This window comes from Capricornis sumatraensis, chromosome 6, assembly GCF_032405125.1.
Source record: "Capricornis sumatraensis isolate serow.1 chromosome 6, serow.2, whole genome shotgun sequence".
Lineage (NCBI taxonomy): Eukaryota > Metazoa > Chordata > Mammalia > Artiodactyla > Bovidae > Capricornis > Capricornis sumatraensis.
This window is the reverse complement of record NC_091074.1, coordinates 44672012-44688885: the sequence shown is the minus strand read 5'-3', so window position 1 is coordinate 44688885 and position 16874 is coordinate 44672012. Positions and strand designations below refer to the sequence as shown.

Below are 16874 nucleotides of genomic sequence, written 5' to 3'. Positions count from 1 at the left end.
GCATGGCATTTCTTTGGGATTGCAATGAAAACTGACCTTTTCCAGTCCTATGGCCACTGCTGAGTTTTCCAAATTTGCTGGCATATTGAGTGCAGCACATTCACAGCATCATCTTTTAGGATTTGAAATAGCTCAGCTGAAATTCTATCACCTCCACTAACTTTGTTTGTAGTGATGCTTCCTAAGGCCCACTTGACTTCACATTCCAGGATGTCTGGACGCTCTAGGTGAGTGATCACACCATTGTGGTTATGTGGGTCATGAAGATCTTTTCTGTACAGTTCTTCTGTGCATTCTTGCCTCCTCTTTTTACTCTCTTCTGCTTCTTTTAGGTCCTTACTGTTTCTGTCCTTTATTGCACCCAAGTTTGCATGAAATGTACTATCAGTACTACCTTTTGTTCAGTACCTTTTCCAGTTCTTTATGCCACTACTCTCTCCCTTTACGGAAACTCAGCAACACGGCATTAGTTCTATGGATTAGCTTCTAGATGTTCTTGTCAGTATTTTGTGGGGTGGGGTGGGGACTGAGGTATGTAGCTAACATTGCCTACTCGACATCCTAGAAATGGAAGTTTCTTGTGACCTTTATATTCCTCTCAGTACTTAGCATGATGCTTTTCTGCAGCACTATGGTAGATAATTATTGGTTCTCCCTCCAGCTCAGAAGTAACTTTGTCTCTTCGATCCAAGGAAGGAATCAGATATATAGGGATGGGCTATTAGGAGCTATGTCCTAAAATGTGCCTCCACAACCCAGTGAGTCCATTTAAGTTTACAGTTTGTTTTCTGGCATTTGCAATTTGACAAGAAAAATTCTCTTTCTTTAGGGATTCTCTATGTACAAGAATATATGATCAAAGGATCTATTTTCTGTATGTGGGTGGGAGAAACAGGAGAAGCTGGCATGTACAGGCGAGAGAACAGTGCAGCCCAGAGAAAAACACTATGGGGAGAGTTTCAGAGGGGGTGTGGAAATCTCTACAGTCTTCCAGTGTCAGATAACAGTTCTGTTTTTAATGTATTTTTAATTTATTGAAGTATAGTTGGTTTACAATATTGTGTTTCTAATGTACAGCACAGTGATTCAGTTATATATCTCTATCTACCTATATTCTTTTTCAGATTCTTTTCCATAATAGGTTATTACAAAATAATATAGTTCCCTGTGCTATACAGTAGGATCTTATTTATTTTATTTATAAGTAGTGTGTATCTGTTCATCCTAAATTCTTAATTTATGTCCCTGCTCCCTTTTGGTAAGCATAAGTTTTCTGTCTGTGAGTCTGTTTCTGTTGTGTAAATAAGTTCATCTCTATCATTTTTTAGATCCTACATATGTGATATCATATGATATTTATCTTACTTCAGATAAAAGTTTTTGCAGCATAACCTAATGGATGGCATTTGCTTCCATATAAATATATAATTTATAATACATGTATAATAGATGATATACAATAAATACAAAAAATGGCCCTTTATTTTCCTTTAAGCAGACTCTAGGAGCTGAAGTTAATTTCTTGTTCAGTCGCTAAGTTGTGTCTGACTCTTTGTGATCCCATGGATTGTAGCCCATCATGGGATTTCCCAGGCAAGAACACTGGAGTGGGTTGCCATTTCCACTTCCAGGGGATCTTACCCAGGGATCAAACCTGTGTCTAGTTACTTACAGTCAATCTAATATAAACAGGATTCATGTATATGATATTGATAATGCTGATCGTGATGGCTATCAAATTGATCTCATACACAGATATATTTGCCATCTGAGGAATGGTGAAATGATGATTGGAGGGACATATGTGTATTGTGTACACACACACACACACACACACACACACACACAGTCTTAGATAAGATTCAGTCTTAAATAAGATTATTATCATCATCATTATAATAATATTATTCAGTCTTAAATAAGATTCAGTCTTAAATAAGATTCTGCCATTTGCAACAACACTGATAGACTTTGAGGGCATGGGCATCATGATAAAGGAAATAAACCAGACAGAAAAATATTGTATGACTTGACTTAGATGGAATCTAAAAAAAACAAAATTCTCGGAAACACAAAACAGATTGGTCATTGTCAGAGGCATAAGGTAGATGATGGAAGAAATGAGTCAAAGTGGTCAAAAGGTATAAGCTTCCATTTTACAACTGACTCTTGAACAATGTAGCAGTTAATACTATAATTTATAACTGGGTTTTGCTATTGAAAAACATCCATGTATAAATGGACTTGTGCAGTTCATATTCATGTTGTTCAAGGGTTAACTGTATAAGTCCTGAGGATGTAATATACAGCATGTGGCTATTTAACAATAATGTGATGTATATTTGAAAGTTGTTAAGGATAGATATTCAGAGTTCTCATTACAAGAAAAAATAATTTGTAGTTATGTTAAGTGATAGACTGTAACTAAATTTATTGTGGTAATCCTTTTGCAATATATGCATATATCAAATCACACTGTATGATAAACTAATACAATGTTAAATTTCAGTTATGTCTCAATATAACTTGAGATAAAGAAATAAAATAAACATTCATAATTAGCATGGTTGAATTACTAGACTAGAATTTTTGAAGTTCGGACAAGGAATTCGGATTTTAATTGGGCTTCCAAATGATCCATATGTAAACAGTAGCTAGGAGTTTGTTTGGCAAGATGTGCACATCGATTCTAAATCAGCCGAAACATTCACCAGCCTGATGTACTGACTTTTGACAGTGATACCAAATTTAATTTCTCTGCATTCTAGATGCTATCCTCATATTCTGGCCACTTAAATTCTAGTAGGACTTGGCAGTCTCATTGAAGAAAATAAAAACCTAATTGTAAAGACCTTCAAGATGCAGTTATACTAATTCCTCAGGTTTCTTCTTCCAACTGTCATGAATCTGACTTCAATTTTCTTTATAGTAAAGGAAGTCTCTCACATAATCTAATAATATTGCTTTATAATTTAAACTCACTTCCTCCTAGTCTAACCTCAGAATCAGTATAAACAGGTTTTCATGCATTTAACTCCTATTTTAATTTTAGAATCAGAGTAGCAGATTTAGCTTCACCCATCTTGAGAGGTCTGAGTAAACATTAATCTATAGTGATTATGCTAAAATAATTATGTTTGAAAGTAATATGACTTGTCTCTCCTCACTGAAAAACAGTGAAAAATCTATTCAAGTTTACATAGAGATAATATGTCAAAAAAAAAACGATTAAAAAAAACTTCTTCCAGTGTGTTGTTCTCTGGTCTAAAATACTATGCCGAAGTCTTTATCATATTATCACAGATGAACACAACACTTAAATATCCCCTTCATGGCTGTTAAGGCACAGTAGAGTCAATTCATGCCCAGGGAGCTTTAATCACAGATCATCGTCATGATAAACGGTGAAGTCAGTGTGGGCTATCATGTCAACGGCTACTCGGGGAGTTCTTAATGGGAGTGCTGCCAGCATGAAGTTCATAACTACTTTCAAGGAGCACTTCTAATCTAATGGCTAAATGAGTGTCATTAGAGTATCTTTACATGCAGCATTTCTAGAGAAATCTTGTATTTAAAGGAGGCAAGTTACTCTAGTCAATGCATACAACTGAGACTGCTTGAATAATGCAGATATTGTTAATGGTTTAAACTTATAAGCGTAGAAAGTTAATTAATGGCTTATTAACAAGTTGAGCTATCAAGTGTATTTCTGTGACCCATCATATCATTCATAATCACACATAATGTGTTAAAGTGGGGCCATGAAAATATCACACATAGAAACACACTAAGAATAACAATAACAACACTTACAATAACAATAAAGAGCAGGTTGGCAGTGCTAAAAACTCTGGCTAGTGAAAGCTAACACTTAACTATGTGATTTTATGTTGCCCCAAATGGCATTCATCATATACCTTGTTTTCTTTTTAAAACTCAATTTTCAATCTGAAGCCTCAAACCAGAAACTATTTTCAAGAATACTGCACAATGTAAAGAGAGCCGTTATGACTAAGAGGAAGAATAGGAAAGAAATAAGAAACAGACCATTTAGAAAATAATTCACAATCCAATGTGTTTCCTAAAACTGAAATATTCCCGTAAATGCTTGAAAGAGAATAAGTGAAAATATAATTTAACCAATGAGTGAGCAAACAAAATCTCCTTTGTGTTCCATCAACAAAGATGTTGGAATATGCAAACTGAGTAAAAGGTTACCAGCTCTTGAGACTGAATGTATATGGGGTTACAGATATGTTTTGCTTAGGAAGTACAATAAAATAATCAAAAATTGAATGTTTAAAGACTAGGAAATCCATGCAAATGTCCAGATTGCCACAGGCCCCACTGCTCCACATCCTCTTACATGGAGCTTCTTCATGTGGTTGATAACTCTCTAGCCACTTGAGGTTAGGGCTGTTCTTAGAGTTTTCTAACCAAATATGACAGGGCAAAATGTTAGAGTTGGTAGGAACTGAGAGAAATCCAGTTCATCAGCCTCATTTCAGGCCGATAATAGAGAAATCAAGGGCAATAACAAGGATGTGTTTTAAGATTCCCATTAAGTACACCAGAAGAACCTCTTCATGGTAGAAACTGAACAGTTTCAGTTTTGTTATCTGGCACAATTATAAGACTTTATTTGGACATTTTACTCTTATGCTTATGCTAGTTAAACTTGATCTAAAAGATAAATGATCATTCCGTTATAAATAATCCGTGAATTGGTTCCACTATGGGTCCCTGTTTCTGAGGAATACGATACTCAGGTTCACAATCTTCTGCTTGATAAATGACACAATATCCAAATACCCACACATACACAACACTTTTTTATTCATTTTCATCAAGGACTAACATACAACCTTTAAGGACTCTGACAATGTAAGATGCTGTTAAGTCCACCACTGCTTCTGAAACACGCAACAGCCTGGGAACAGAATACTGTCTTCATATTAGCTCGAATATGATTTTATACTGAATGGGTAAAATCACGTGTATGTCCTTAATAATTACAGTTTTCAGGCCATGTAAACTGACCAAGAACACTGGGAAATCTGCTTATTCTCTGTAATTTCTTTTTCAGTAAGCTTTCTCACCATAATTTAGTGTATCTGGCACTCATATGGTATACGGGGAAGCTTATACATTCAGTATATTAATTTGAAATCAGGAAAGATAAACCAACCTCATTAAATAACACTGAACAAACATAAAAAATTAGATACTTTTAAAAGTACGACTATTCTATTAATTATACAGATACTTTTAAGTTGGCTATTTGTTGTAAACTTTTGTATCAGATGCTGAGTCATATTTAAAGGAAAAAGAACTGATGGATATGATCCGAAAGAAGAGGGGAATAATTCTTGAAAATACTGACAAGTATAAACACACTGAATTACCTCATATTCCTGGGAAAACTTCAAGTTGTCATTTGCTTTCAACCTTTCAATGTGATCTGCAAGTTCCAAGATAGGTATTGGAGGATGGCTAGCCATACCTATTAAAAGGAAAGAATACAGACATTTGAAAACAGATGAAAGTAATGCTAACTATTCCAAAATACAGAGAATACTATAGTTAGAAATGGCCTGAAAATACGTGAGTAGTAAAGATGTTTAATGTGAAGAAGCAGGCAGATAGTTTGGTTACTCAAAGCAGGACATGCTCTGGAAGGATGAATTTTGTAGCCAAATGAAAAGTCACCAAGCATAATCTCCAAACTAATACTCCTAATGTGAAAGAAAGTGTTATTGTGCTATGAATCAATGCAGTTAGCTAGTGGAGAAAACTGACAGTCAGGCTTGATGTCAACTTCTGCTTTGAGTAATGACTGTTATGTCATTTCAAACTCCTTCTCCTGCACTGTGTGAAATGGAAATTGTGTGGAATTAAATGGTGTAAAGTGAACTAAGAAAATACACACTGAGAAAGGCCTAAAAAGGGAAAGAGTTGTAGCTTGATAGGAAACATAAAGTGACTTATGCAGAATCAAGGAAAACTAACTTGAAGAATGAAGGTTACCAGGGTAACCGGAATCATCTGAACCTGCAAAGGAAATGATGGTGTAAATAAAATAAAACAGAACAAATTTGTTAAAAAAAAAAAAAAAGAAATGGATAGCCTGATATACTTTTAAATAGCACTAATAAAAATGCTGCAGGTTTTAACAGGATTGATATACATTGTGACTAGATTAAGATCGCTTTAATATTTCACAAACCTGTAGGTGACTGACATTCACATGCAAACATGAACACAAAGAATGACATGCACCACAGACTATAGACAATAATCACTGATGACAAAATCAGACACAAAACTGAGTTTCAAAAATGTTTCCACTAGTAGCAGATTGTAGAGGTTGGGGTTGCAGCCTTCTCCTGGACATTTATCAATGGCCACACTGACAGCTTGGTGATATTTTGCCCCAAGTCCCCATTATTCAACCCCTAGCAAACCTACAATCTACTTCAGGTGTAAACATCTTTGTCCACTAATGGGAATTGAATGCAGGAAAGGGAGCAAATTGTGAAAGGATGAAGAGGAAAAAGAAGGTGGTAAAAGAAAGCAGTGACATGGGGGTGATACATCTTAGTTCAGTCTGCCAGCTGAAGGTATTCATCGATTCTGTTAAAAATAAACCACCACTAACTATGGTGATTCCAGTGTCTTTATAATGATTTTTCATTTTTCATATGATTTATATTTTACTTCTGATTAATTTTGCAAAAGCACCATAAGAGACCATTGCTGACTCATGTCTTATAGGTGCAAATTCCAGCTGAGTAGAAAGACTTGAACTAGCATGCCACCAGGGAGGCCTCTGAAGTGAAAAAAAAAAGTCAGGGAGGGGCTCAAGCTGGAGACCCTGTCCCTGTGGACATTCTGCTGTCCCTGGGACTCTCTGGAGGGTGTCAGGCTGAAGTATGGTGACCATTAAGTCAGCACAACATGCAATTACTTTGTAATTACTTTATGGGTATTTTAAATATTGTACTGATATTGAAAGCCAATGAGTTCCTTTGTCTCTAATGCCAAATCATCAATGGTTTGGTAAGTTAAGTAAAAAACTATCTTGCTTCTCCCAGACAATCATTTTAGCACTGTGCTGTGATAGGCAGTACTTTAGTATCTGGAAGATCCAATAAAAATGAGTCAGCTGGGAAGGAGAAACTCTTCGTTGCTGATGTGATTATGCACTTGGACCTAAATGCTGGAACCCGTTTCTAGAACGTTTCCCTGTAGACGGTAGCGCTGAACTCATCTCCATTTTGTGGGAGGAGCAGTTGAGAGACAGTGATCTAAGAATTCTAGTGATCTTATCCAGATGAGGCACCCCCAATGACAAGAATGGAAATGCAAAGGCACAAGAGACGGTAGGCTCGTTTGGAGATGAAATGATGTGGACATCCATTACAGTGCTTTAACAGAGAAAATAATAGAGACAAAGATGTTTAGACCTTTTCGAGCGAATCGTGGGAGAGAGTTATTATCATATATGGACTGAGTGGTGGTTTGGCTAGAGAGGGAGGACACAGAGCCAATCAGGGAGGCGTAGGGGACTGAATTACTGCTCAAAGCTGCAAAAGTAAAGCCAGTTGGAGATGGGAAAAGCATTAGTATAACAGCAGTAGAAGACCATCATAATCAACCAATATTTACTTCTGGCATGCACTGGCACGTGGTCTGGATGTATTACTTTGGAAGCTAATGACAGAGAAATCCAAGCAAATCTGTACTGATCCATTACATTCTAATTAAGCATATGTACATATCACAGGCAAAGATAACATGGCATTCAAGAATCATTATTTATGATCTGGCGATATTGCACCAAAGCACTAGGACCAGTAAAAATGTCAATATGGATGCTCCACAGAAAGGGGAGGAGAGCTTGTGGGAACCTGATGGTTCAGGAGAAGAAACCCTAGGCCAGTATACTGAACAGGAGTTCTACTTCTAGGCCTGCCATCTACTAGTAAGAGACAAACCTTCTGTTACCAAGCACCTAAATTTCTTTTTGTGTAAAAATAAAAGTGGGCAGCTAGATAAATTCTGGAGTCACTTCTTTATAACTCATTTCAAAATATTCAGGATTTCTGAGTCGAGAAGGGTCTCATGGAGGTAGTTCATATGTGAAGGTTTTAAATGTAACTGTATCTTTTCTTTGAGGGGTGAGGAACACTTAGAGTCTACAAAATAGAAAATTATGCAATTGTCAATTTTTTCAATGAAGTTTAGCACATTTTTTTAGCTAGCCAAATTACCTTATAAGAATATATGATGTATATATATGCATATCATATATGTATTCAAAATAAGTAAATGTCAACATAAAAATTATGCTAAAGAATAGATCTGGGATGAAACTCCTCTGACATGAAACTCGTTTATTTTCATTATTATTTTTAAAATTAAAGTGTAGTTGATTTACAGTGTTCTGTTAGTTTCTGGTATACAACAAAATGATTCAGTTATACGTGTATATATACTTTTTTATACTTTTTCCCATTTATTGTTTATTACAATATATTGAATATCGTTCCCTGTGCTATAGACTAGAAACTTGCATGTTGGGCTTCCCTGGTGGCTCAGCTAGTAAAATAGTCTGTCTGCAATGCTGGAGATCCAGATTCAATCGTGGGTTGGAAAGAGCCCCTGGAGAAGGGAATGGCTACCCACTCCAGTGTTCTTGCCTCGAGAATTCCATGCACAGAGGAGCTGGATAGGGTGACAAAGAGTGGGGCACGACTGAGCAAGTTTGTATTTGCTGCAGTTCATGGGGTTGCAAAGAGCTGGACACCACTGAGCAACTGAACTGAACTGAACTGAACTGAAACTCCTAATTTACTCCTCCCCCATCCTCTCCTCTTTGGTAACTATAAGTTCGCTTTTTATATCTGTGAAGCTGTTTCTGTTTAGTAAATAAGTCTATTTGTATACTTTAGATTTGACACATAAGTGATATGTTATTTGTCTTTGTCTGACATCACTTAGTACAATATGATAATCTCTAGGTGCATCCATGTTGCTGCAAATAGTATTTCATTCGTTTCTATGGCTGAGTAAGATACTCCAGTGTGTATGTGTGTGTGTATGTATACACACACACACACACACACACACACACACACAACATCTTCTTTATCCATTAATCTGTCGATGGGCATTTTAGATTTCTTCTGTGTCTTGGTTATTGTAAATAGTGCTGTTATGAACATTGAGGGTGCGCGTATCTTTTCAAATTAGTTTTCTCTGGAAATATCGTCAGCTTTTTCTTAAGGAACCTCCACACCGTTCGCCATAGTGCACTGATTTACTTTCCCACCAACAGTAGGAGGGTCCCCTTTTCTCCACACCCTCTCCAGCATTTATTATTTAACATGAAGCTCTTTAGCTCATTTCAGAATATAATCACCAAGGATCTGTTGCAAAATGCTATTATATAATTCTTCCTAAACTTCTCCATTGTCCAATGTGCAAATAAAGTTTACAGGATATAATCAAGTATGTTAGAATCTGAATGAAACAGGAGACACTGAGAAAATTATGAATTTGACCTCACCAAAGTATTTTTTCACTCTTTTGTTTGGCAACCTGGTCACTGCTCACAGTCTGGGAACCAATGTTTTTATTAAAACAGTGTTTTCACATTAGCATCTTTTGAGGTGCTTTAAAATCCGTTCTTTCCAGGCTGCACACCTGACCAATTAACTCAGAATATCTGGGTACGGGAGCCAGACTTTGACATTTTTAGAATTCCCCAGTAATATGTTTCAGTCCTTTGAGGATTTTTGGGGGGAGGGCCTGAAACTTTTTTCATTCAAAAATCATATTAGAGTATATAAGAATGAGATCAGCTTTCTCCTGTTGATACCCTTGAATCTGCTTTAGGTCTCGCTTAGGAAGCTTTAGTGCTTTAGCTATTATTAGCAGCAAAGAACTTGAAGTGCAGTTCACAGCTGATGAGGACTTGCTAGGGTCTCGACCTCATCAGTTCAAAGCTACAAATGCACAACATAAATGCATTTTAAAGGAAGGCACCCATTGCATCAGAGCAGAGTTTTCATTATGGAGTTATGATATCAACAATGCACACTGTCAACATGAAAAATGACAGATGTAGTCAATGAAATCTGCCTTAGGTTGGAGGAAAAAACAGGATGGCTACTTTTTTTTTTTTTTGATAGTAACTGTGTAATGGTTTCCTTATGAGATGTAAAACTTTAAAAATAATGGTGCCTTAGACACACATTACTTTGCCGACTAAGGTCCATCTAGTCAAGGCTATGGTTTTTCCTGTGGTCATGTATGGATGTGAGAGATGGACTGTGAAGAAGGCTGAGTGCCAAAGAATTGATGCTTTTGAACTGAGGTGTTGGAGAAGACTCTTGAGAGTCCCTTGGACTGCAAGGACATCCAACCAGTCCATTCTGAAGGAGATCAGCCCTGGGATTTCTTTGGAAGGAATGATGCTAAAGCTGAAACTCCAGTACTTTGGCCACCTCATGTGAAGAGTTGACTCATTGGAAAAGACTCTGATGCTGGGAGGGATTGGGAGCAGGAGGAGAAGGGGATGACAGAGGATGACATGGCTGGATGGCATCACTGACTCGATGGACGTGGGTTTTGGTGAACTCCGGGAGTTGGTGATGGACAGGGAGGCCTGGCATGCTGCGATTCATGGGGTCGCAAAGAGTAGGACTTGACTGAGCGACTGAACTGAACTGAGACATTACTTAGTCCAGCATTTTCATTTTATAAAAGAGTTCTGAAGACTAGGAAAGTTAAGTGATCTGTATATTTTAGCCCATTATTATTTAGCCCATAGTAAGTAACAAAATCATATGTGATTTTGGCATTCTACTGTTTTATTTCTGGAATTGAGGTTATGATCGTCTAAAGCAGGGGGCAAAGTTTCCAGTGCTAAAGGGCCCAAGTCAGTTAGGAAAAGAAGTAAATGTGTCAACAGATACTGAATAGTAAACACTCACAAAAAATGTATTCCTCCCCATTTTTGTGCAACTAGGAATCGCCTAGGACTGGTTTTCATTTCTCTACTTTCAATATGAAGTCTCAGGAAAGAGAAATATTTCCCTATTTAAAAAAAAATACACTTGTGATGAATGGCAGCTGATATTCTCTTTCAGTGTCAGGATTATCCTTAGGGATGCTATAGACTGTGGAGAGCTTCTAGAAGGTTGGAAAGCTCTAGCAGATATCTTCCAAGTGATACTACAGAGCCAAGAGGATGAGGCTTCTCAGGCTTTCAGTAGCAACTGAAAACCCAGACAATTATGTTGCTTTCCTCTTTTTCCACTATTGATTAAAAATCTTGTTGAAATCCAGTGGGGGTCAAAGAAAAGACCTTTGGAGGCCACATGTGGCTAACAGTGACCTCTGTTTGAGAAGAGCGGAATGTTCCTTTGGTGTGTGAATTAAAACCTAAGAATGCTGAAAGTGAGAGGCAGCATATGTGTGTCACTAGGAGAGACACTGAGGATTGTGTGTGGGACTGGGCAATGTGTACCTCCCCCATGGTTCATCCTCCATCCCCACTCCTCTCCACGTAAGTCCACTAGGAGGGCAAATGAAGCTCAGAGGAGCAGAAGGACTTGATCAAGGCCATCATTATCAGTACACTATGGCACACCTTACCAGTTCTCATTTAGGGAACTTCTCATTAAGTTCCCTAATGCTATGCTATCTCTTAAATCATTGAACATCCCTGGGAGAGTGGTGTCACATACATAAATATGGAGTTGTGAAATTGGACTGTTCATGCAGTAACATGGCATCATAAACTATTCTCAGTTTGAGAAAGTGAAAGTGAAGTCACTCAGTCGTGTCCGACTCTTTGCGACCCCGTGGACTGCAGCCCACCAGGCTCCTCCATCCAGGGGTTCTCCAGGCAAGAATACTGGAGTGGGTGGCCATTTCCTTCTCCAGGGGATCCTCCCAACCCAGGGATCGAACCCAGGTCTCCCGCATTGCAGGCAGACGCTTTAACCTCTGAGCCACCAGGGAAGCCCAATAAATGTGAACTGAACATTAAATCTAAAGGAATTACCTCTTACTATGTGCCAGGTGCTTAGTATGCCTTATTTTGGTATATCTTTACCAGATTATCCTGAGTTACATCTGAGGAAACCAGAAGCTCAGACAGGGAAAGTGGCTTGCCTAATAACCCAGCTGGTCAGCAGCTAAACCCTGATGGGCCTCAGGGCTACCTGAGTTAAGATGCTGGCCTCAGGCCTGTCACCTCTCTGCACAGGGTCTCTTGAAGCTCATGGCCCAGTAGAACAGAGGCCAGACCAAGGTCACACTAAAATCATATATTAGCTTCATTTAGAAGGTATGCTTGTGTTGGTGGTGGGGAACAAGTAAAGGACACTCATACACACACCTGTTTTTTTTGTTATGTCTTACCAAGACATTGTGAGCTTCCATGAAAATGTTACATGTATACATTTAGTTCATGTTAAAACCTGTAGTGCTATACAGCACACATGTTTTCAAACCCCCCCGAAATATCATGTTTTTGCTTTTCAAATGTTCTATTTTATGAGGCCAGTACTCTAACCAATATTAAGTTTCAAAAGAATTTTTTATATATAGAGAAATGTTTATCAAATACTTGCCTTATTTTTTAAACACTGCATTAAATGCCAGTAGATACTTTAAAACCTCATAAAAACTTTGTTAACTGGAGGTTTTGGGGTCACTAATAGTAGTGGAACATCTCTTAGATGACTTTGCTGTTAATATTCATGTGTGATAATGTAGTAACACTGTCTTCATGGTTTTCCTTAACATATTGTGATAAAGACTGAAGAACAGGTCGTGGCCATGGAACAGAGAAACGTTATTTTGTTCATCAAATCAGAATTATACCTACCTGACTTAATAAATCATAGCAACTTAGTTTACAAAATATTTGACAGCTTTCCACATCATTTATGAACTACTTAGCATAACTTCAATAACTATAAATACTCTATGTTTACAATTTGCCTCACAAATGAATGGTGAATTAAAGACGAAAGAGAACATTGATTTGTAAGGTATAATTGCTTCTTAGTACAATGACATTTTGACTTAATCCATGACTAGGATCATCATTAAGGGAAAGGTACTCCAAGAGTGCTTTTTCAGGTGAGCACTAAATGACATTATTAAAATTCATTTTTATGTAGAATTTCTCAAAATGCAGGATTTGAACAAACCGTGTTCCTTTATATCGGAAATTTAGCATTTAGATGCAAAGAACCAATGTTTCTGAAATACAAAAAGAGTATATCTAGTATTATTCATTTAGGTATATGCCTACGCTTCCTACAGTACAAAATAAAATATAAGGAGATACGTATAAAAATTGATTTTTTTTAGCACTGATCCAGTTAATACTACTAGTGCATCAGAAGAGATGCCTCAAGAGCTTTCAAAATCACTCAGTTGCTATGCAGACATTTCTGTGGCTGATACTGCTATTTCTGATACGTTAACATTTTATGGGTTTGTTTTTGTTTTTCACAGCCCATCAATCATCTACCGTCCATGTATGCTTTAGGGCAAAACATATTAAGGTCATTCGTGGAATGAAAATGAGGTTTTTACATTGTACCATCTGATCAATTTTTAAATTTCTTTTCCTAAAAGGTGCAGGTACGAAGTCTAGAGTTTTGTTTTTGTGTGGGAAAAAATAAAAATTGGGAGTAGGGGGAGAGAGGATTCTAAGTAAGGGGTACAGATACTGGAAGAAAAAATTTTTTAGGAAAAAAATAAAAAATCTAAACAATTCAGAGCAAAGTGGATTGGTCTGAGGGAGAAGTCTGCAGGCACAAAGAAAGATGCTGACTAGCATGCCACAAGATGGTATTAGTTACATGTTCCTTTACGTTTTTTTTTTAATACTAGAAAGAAAGCTTATTTCTTTAAGATGCTGAACTTCTAAATTTGCTGTGTTGGAAACAATAGAAATAGGACCACATACCAGTAATGTTTTGGTTTTCTTAGAAATCACCATCTTTTGACAATATTATATTTTAGTCATTGTGTCCAATTCTAGAGGCCACCTCCCAGATGGGCTACTCAGTAGGTAAGGCTTTTTACAGTATTTCAAAAATATCCATCACTGACGAGCTCTATCAAAATGGTAAAGTAAAATGTGCCTGCCCTAGGGCTCAGCCATCACACTCCCAGGTGCCCATCATTCAGAAATAACGGCAATGTGAAAAGGTCTGGGCTCAGAACTGCTCAGTATAGTATGTTTTGTAAGAGCAAAATGCAGGAAATGAGTTAGCCTCCATTAATAAGGACTCAGATGATATATTTTGTGACATCTGTTCAACAGAATATCATCAATACCATCAGCCTTTAAAGGAGATAAAACTTCCTGTATTAGCTTGGAAAATGCAGTTAAATATTAAAATAGGAAATTTCATGTAAATGCATCTGTATCTATATACCTGCTATATATATATTATCATTTTAAAGAACTGTATACACAAAAAATTCTGGAAATATATGCATGAAACTCCTTATGGTAGATATTTCTGGAGAGTAAAATTGAGAGTATAGGAAATCATTTACATTTTATTTTAAATATGTCAAAAGAAGAAAAAGTGAGATAAAGAGTAATTTTTATTTTCCAAAGTATTTTTTTTTGCCTTTTACAACTTATAAAGATCACACACAAAATTTAAATAATACACTGCACAACTATATAGCCATAACCTAAGTATAACTATTGTTAAGTTTGCTGCTGCTGCTAAGTCACTTCAGTCATGTCTGACTCTGTGCAATCCCATAGACGGCAGCCCATCAGGCTCCCCAGTCCTTGGGATTCTCCAGGCAAGAACACTGGAGTGGGTTGCCATTTCCTTCTCCAATGCAGGAAAGTGAAAAGTGAAAGTGAAGTCATTCAGTCATGTCCAACTCTTCGCAACCCCATGGACTGCGGCCTACCAGGCTCCTCCGCCCATGGGATTTCCCAGGCAAGAGTGCTGGAGTGGGGTGCCACTGCCTTCTCCCATTGTTAAGCTTACTTTCTATTAAAAAAAATTTCCTCAGTAAACATGTGCTACTTTTATAAATAAGAAATATTGATGGGTCGATTATAAAGTAACTTAGAATTTCTTTTTATAAGAAAAGCTTTCTTCCCACCCAAAAAGTAGTTCACTTTTGTTTAACATGTAACTCATCTATCAGCCATCCTAACACATATCCAGTTACCACTGTCCACAGAGATGTGTAAGGCTTAATTAGGGGTTTCATTAAAAGCATCTTTTATAAGTGAGTATTTATCTTCCCTTCCTTCACAGATCTTAAAGATTTATAAAAATTGATGACTAGTTACTAATTCTAGAACATTCTTCTACTACATCTCTTCCCTCACTTACTCATTGTGTCCATTTTATTCCATTATCCACTTGAAGTTGTAAGTCTCACCTTAGCTAAATGATCCCTTCAATTGACATACTCCACACCAGTTCTGACTGTCCCTGCAGACCATTAAGTGATGTCACTGTTGTAAACCATGGTCTCTTAAAGAGATTAGGCAGATCAGGTTCTCACAATTACAACCTGGCTGCATACTGCCACCTGAAATCCTTAACAGACAGATAAATATATTCGTGGAAAATACCTACAAGCAGAGGTACCTGCTCTTAATTTGCAAAGGGCGAGCATTTCTAGTCCCGTCTAGATGCTTGAATACAGTGTCTAACAAACAGAAGGACCTGATTATCACCCCAAATTTGGCAAGTATGCTTAAAGCAAAGCTCCTCTCCACATCCCACAACTTCGCAGAGACGGTATCATGAGAAGAACAGATTTCTCTGTTTTCACTTTGTGTTCAACTGAGTGCCGAGAGACAAAATTCTGACGCTTTTTCCTTCCCGGACCCAGACATATGTGTTTGTGGTACTACAATTAGGGAAATAATTCTTTGAAGTACTTAATGCCAAATACTGTATCTATATGAAATTTTGTGTGTATGTTTCAATATCTTTTGAATATGAAGCAGAATTTGGGAAAAAGATCTGGCTCTTTAAACCCACACGCTCCAACAAAAATAAGTAACTCAAAATGTAAATAGATTTTTAATTTACAAGATGATTTTTTTTTAAAGGAAAGTAGAATTAAGAATCAGTGAACTAAGCAATAAGCTTCCTTTACCTTCTGAAAGATCTACTGAATTTCAAATGATAATGTTAGTTTGACATTTTATCATCCACAACAGACTCATCAGAAGTAGAAATCAATTTGCTTTCAAGATCAAATTCTGTGCTAGGGGCTGGTTACATAAATCACAAGTTTCTGATTTCATTGAAAATCATGGATTGTTATTAAGTAACATCGTCATATTATATAATAGTTGTACATAACTATATACACAAAGGTATGATGTATATAAAAGCACATTTCAGAAACTCAAGGGTGAATGGTTTAAAATCCAAAAATATAAGTAAAAATTAAAATTGCCTCCTGTGCAATACCTAAGAAAATTGCTTTAGAATAAAAGAATCATTTTATTTGGTCATCCAGCAAAGCCCTTGATTATGTACAAATCAGGGAGGATTAGCACAATAAAGCTACTTGGTTAACAATCCCAACTTCTACTCTTATCCTATCAGCAAGTAATTAAATTCATAGCCACCGGCTAGAATCCACACTGGCTGAAGCAAGCTGAAACATTCTCTACGAATTTCACATTAACACCTGAGTCTGTTTTCTTTGTTAACGTCAGATTTTCATGACAGCAGGCCACATTCTAGAGCTTGGGAGGCACACACACTAGACTGCTTAACTGAGCAGGCGGTGACAGCGTAGCGCTGCCTTGATGAATACACATGCTAGGATCTTGG

The 16874-nt window shown here is 37.0% G+C and overlaps 1 protein-coding gene across 1 annotated transcript in view; it reads right to left on the bottom strand.

Moving 5' to 3' along the window:
• Nucleotides 1-16874, bottom strand: part of PTPRD (protein tyrosine phosphatase receptor type D) — a 366674-nt gene that overhangs the window by 117248 nt on the left and 232552 nt on the right. Inside the window, exons 27-28 of the mRNA XM_068973581.1 lie at nt 6010-6051; nt 5406-5503 (exon numbers count right to left, since the gene is read on the bottom strand). Coding sequence (XP_068829682.1) covers nt 5406-5503; nt 6010-6051 — 140 coding nt within the window. The remainder of the gene's footprint in view (nt 1-5405; nt 5504-6009; nt 6052-16874) is intronic.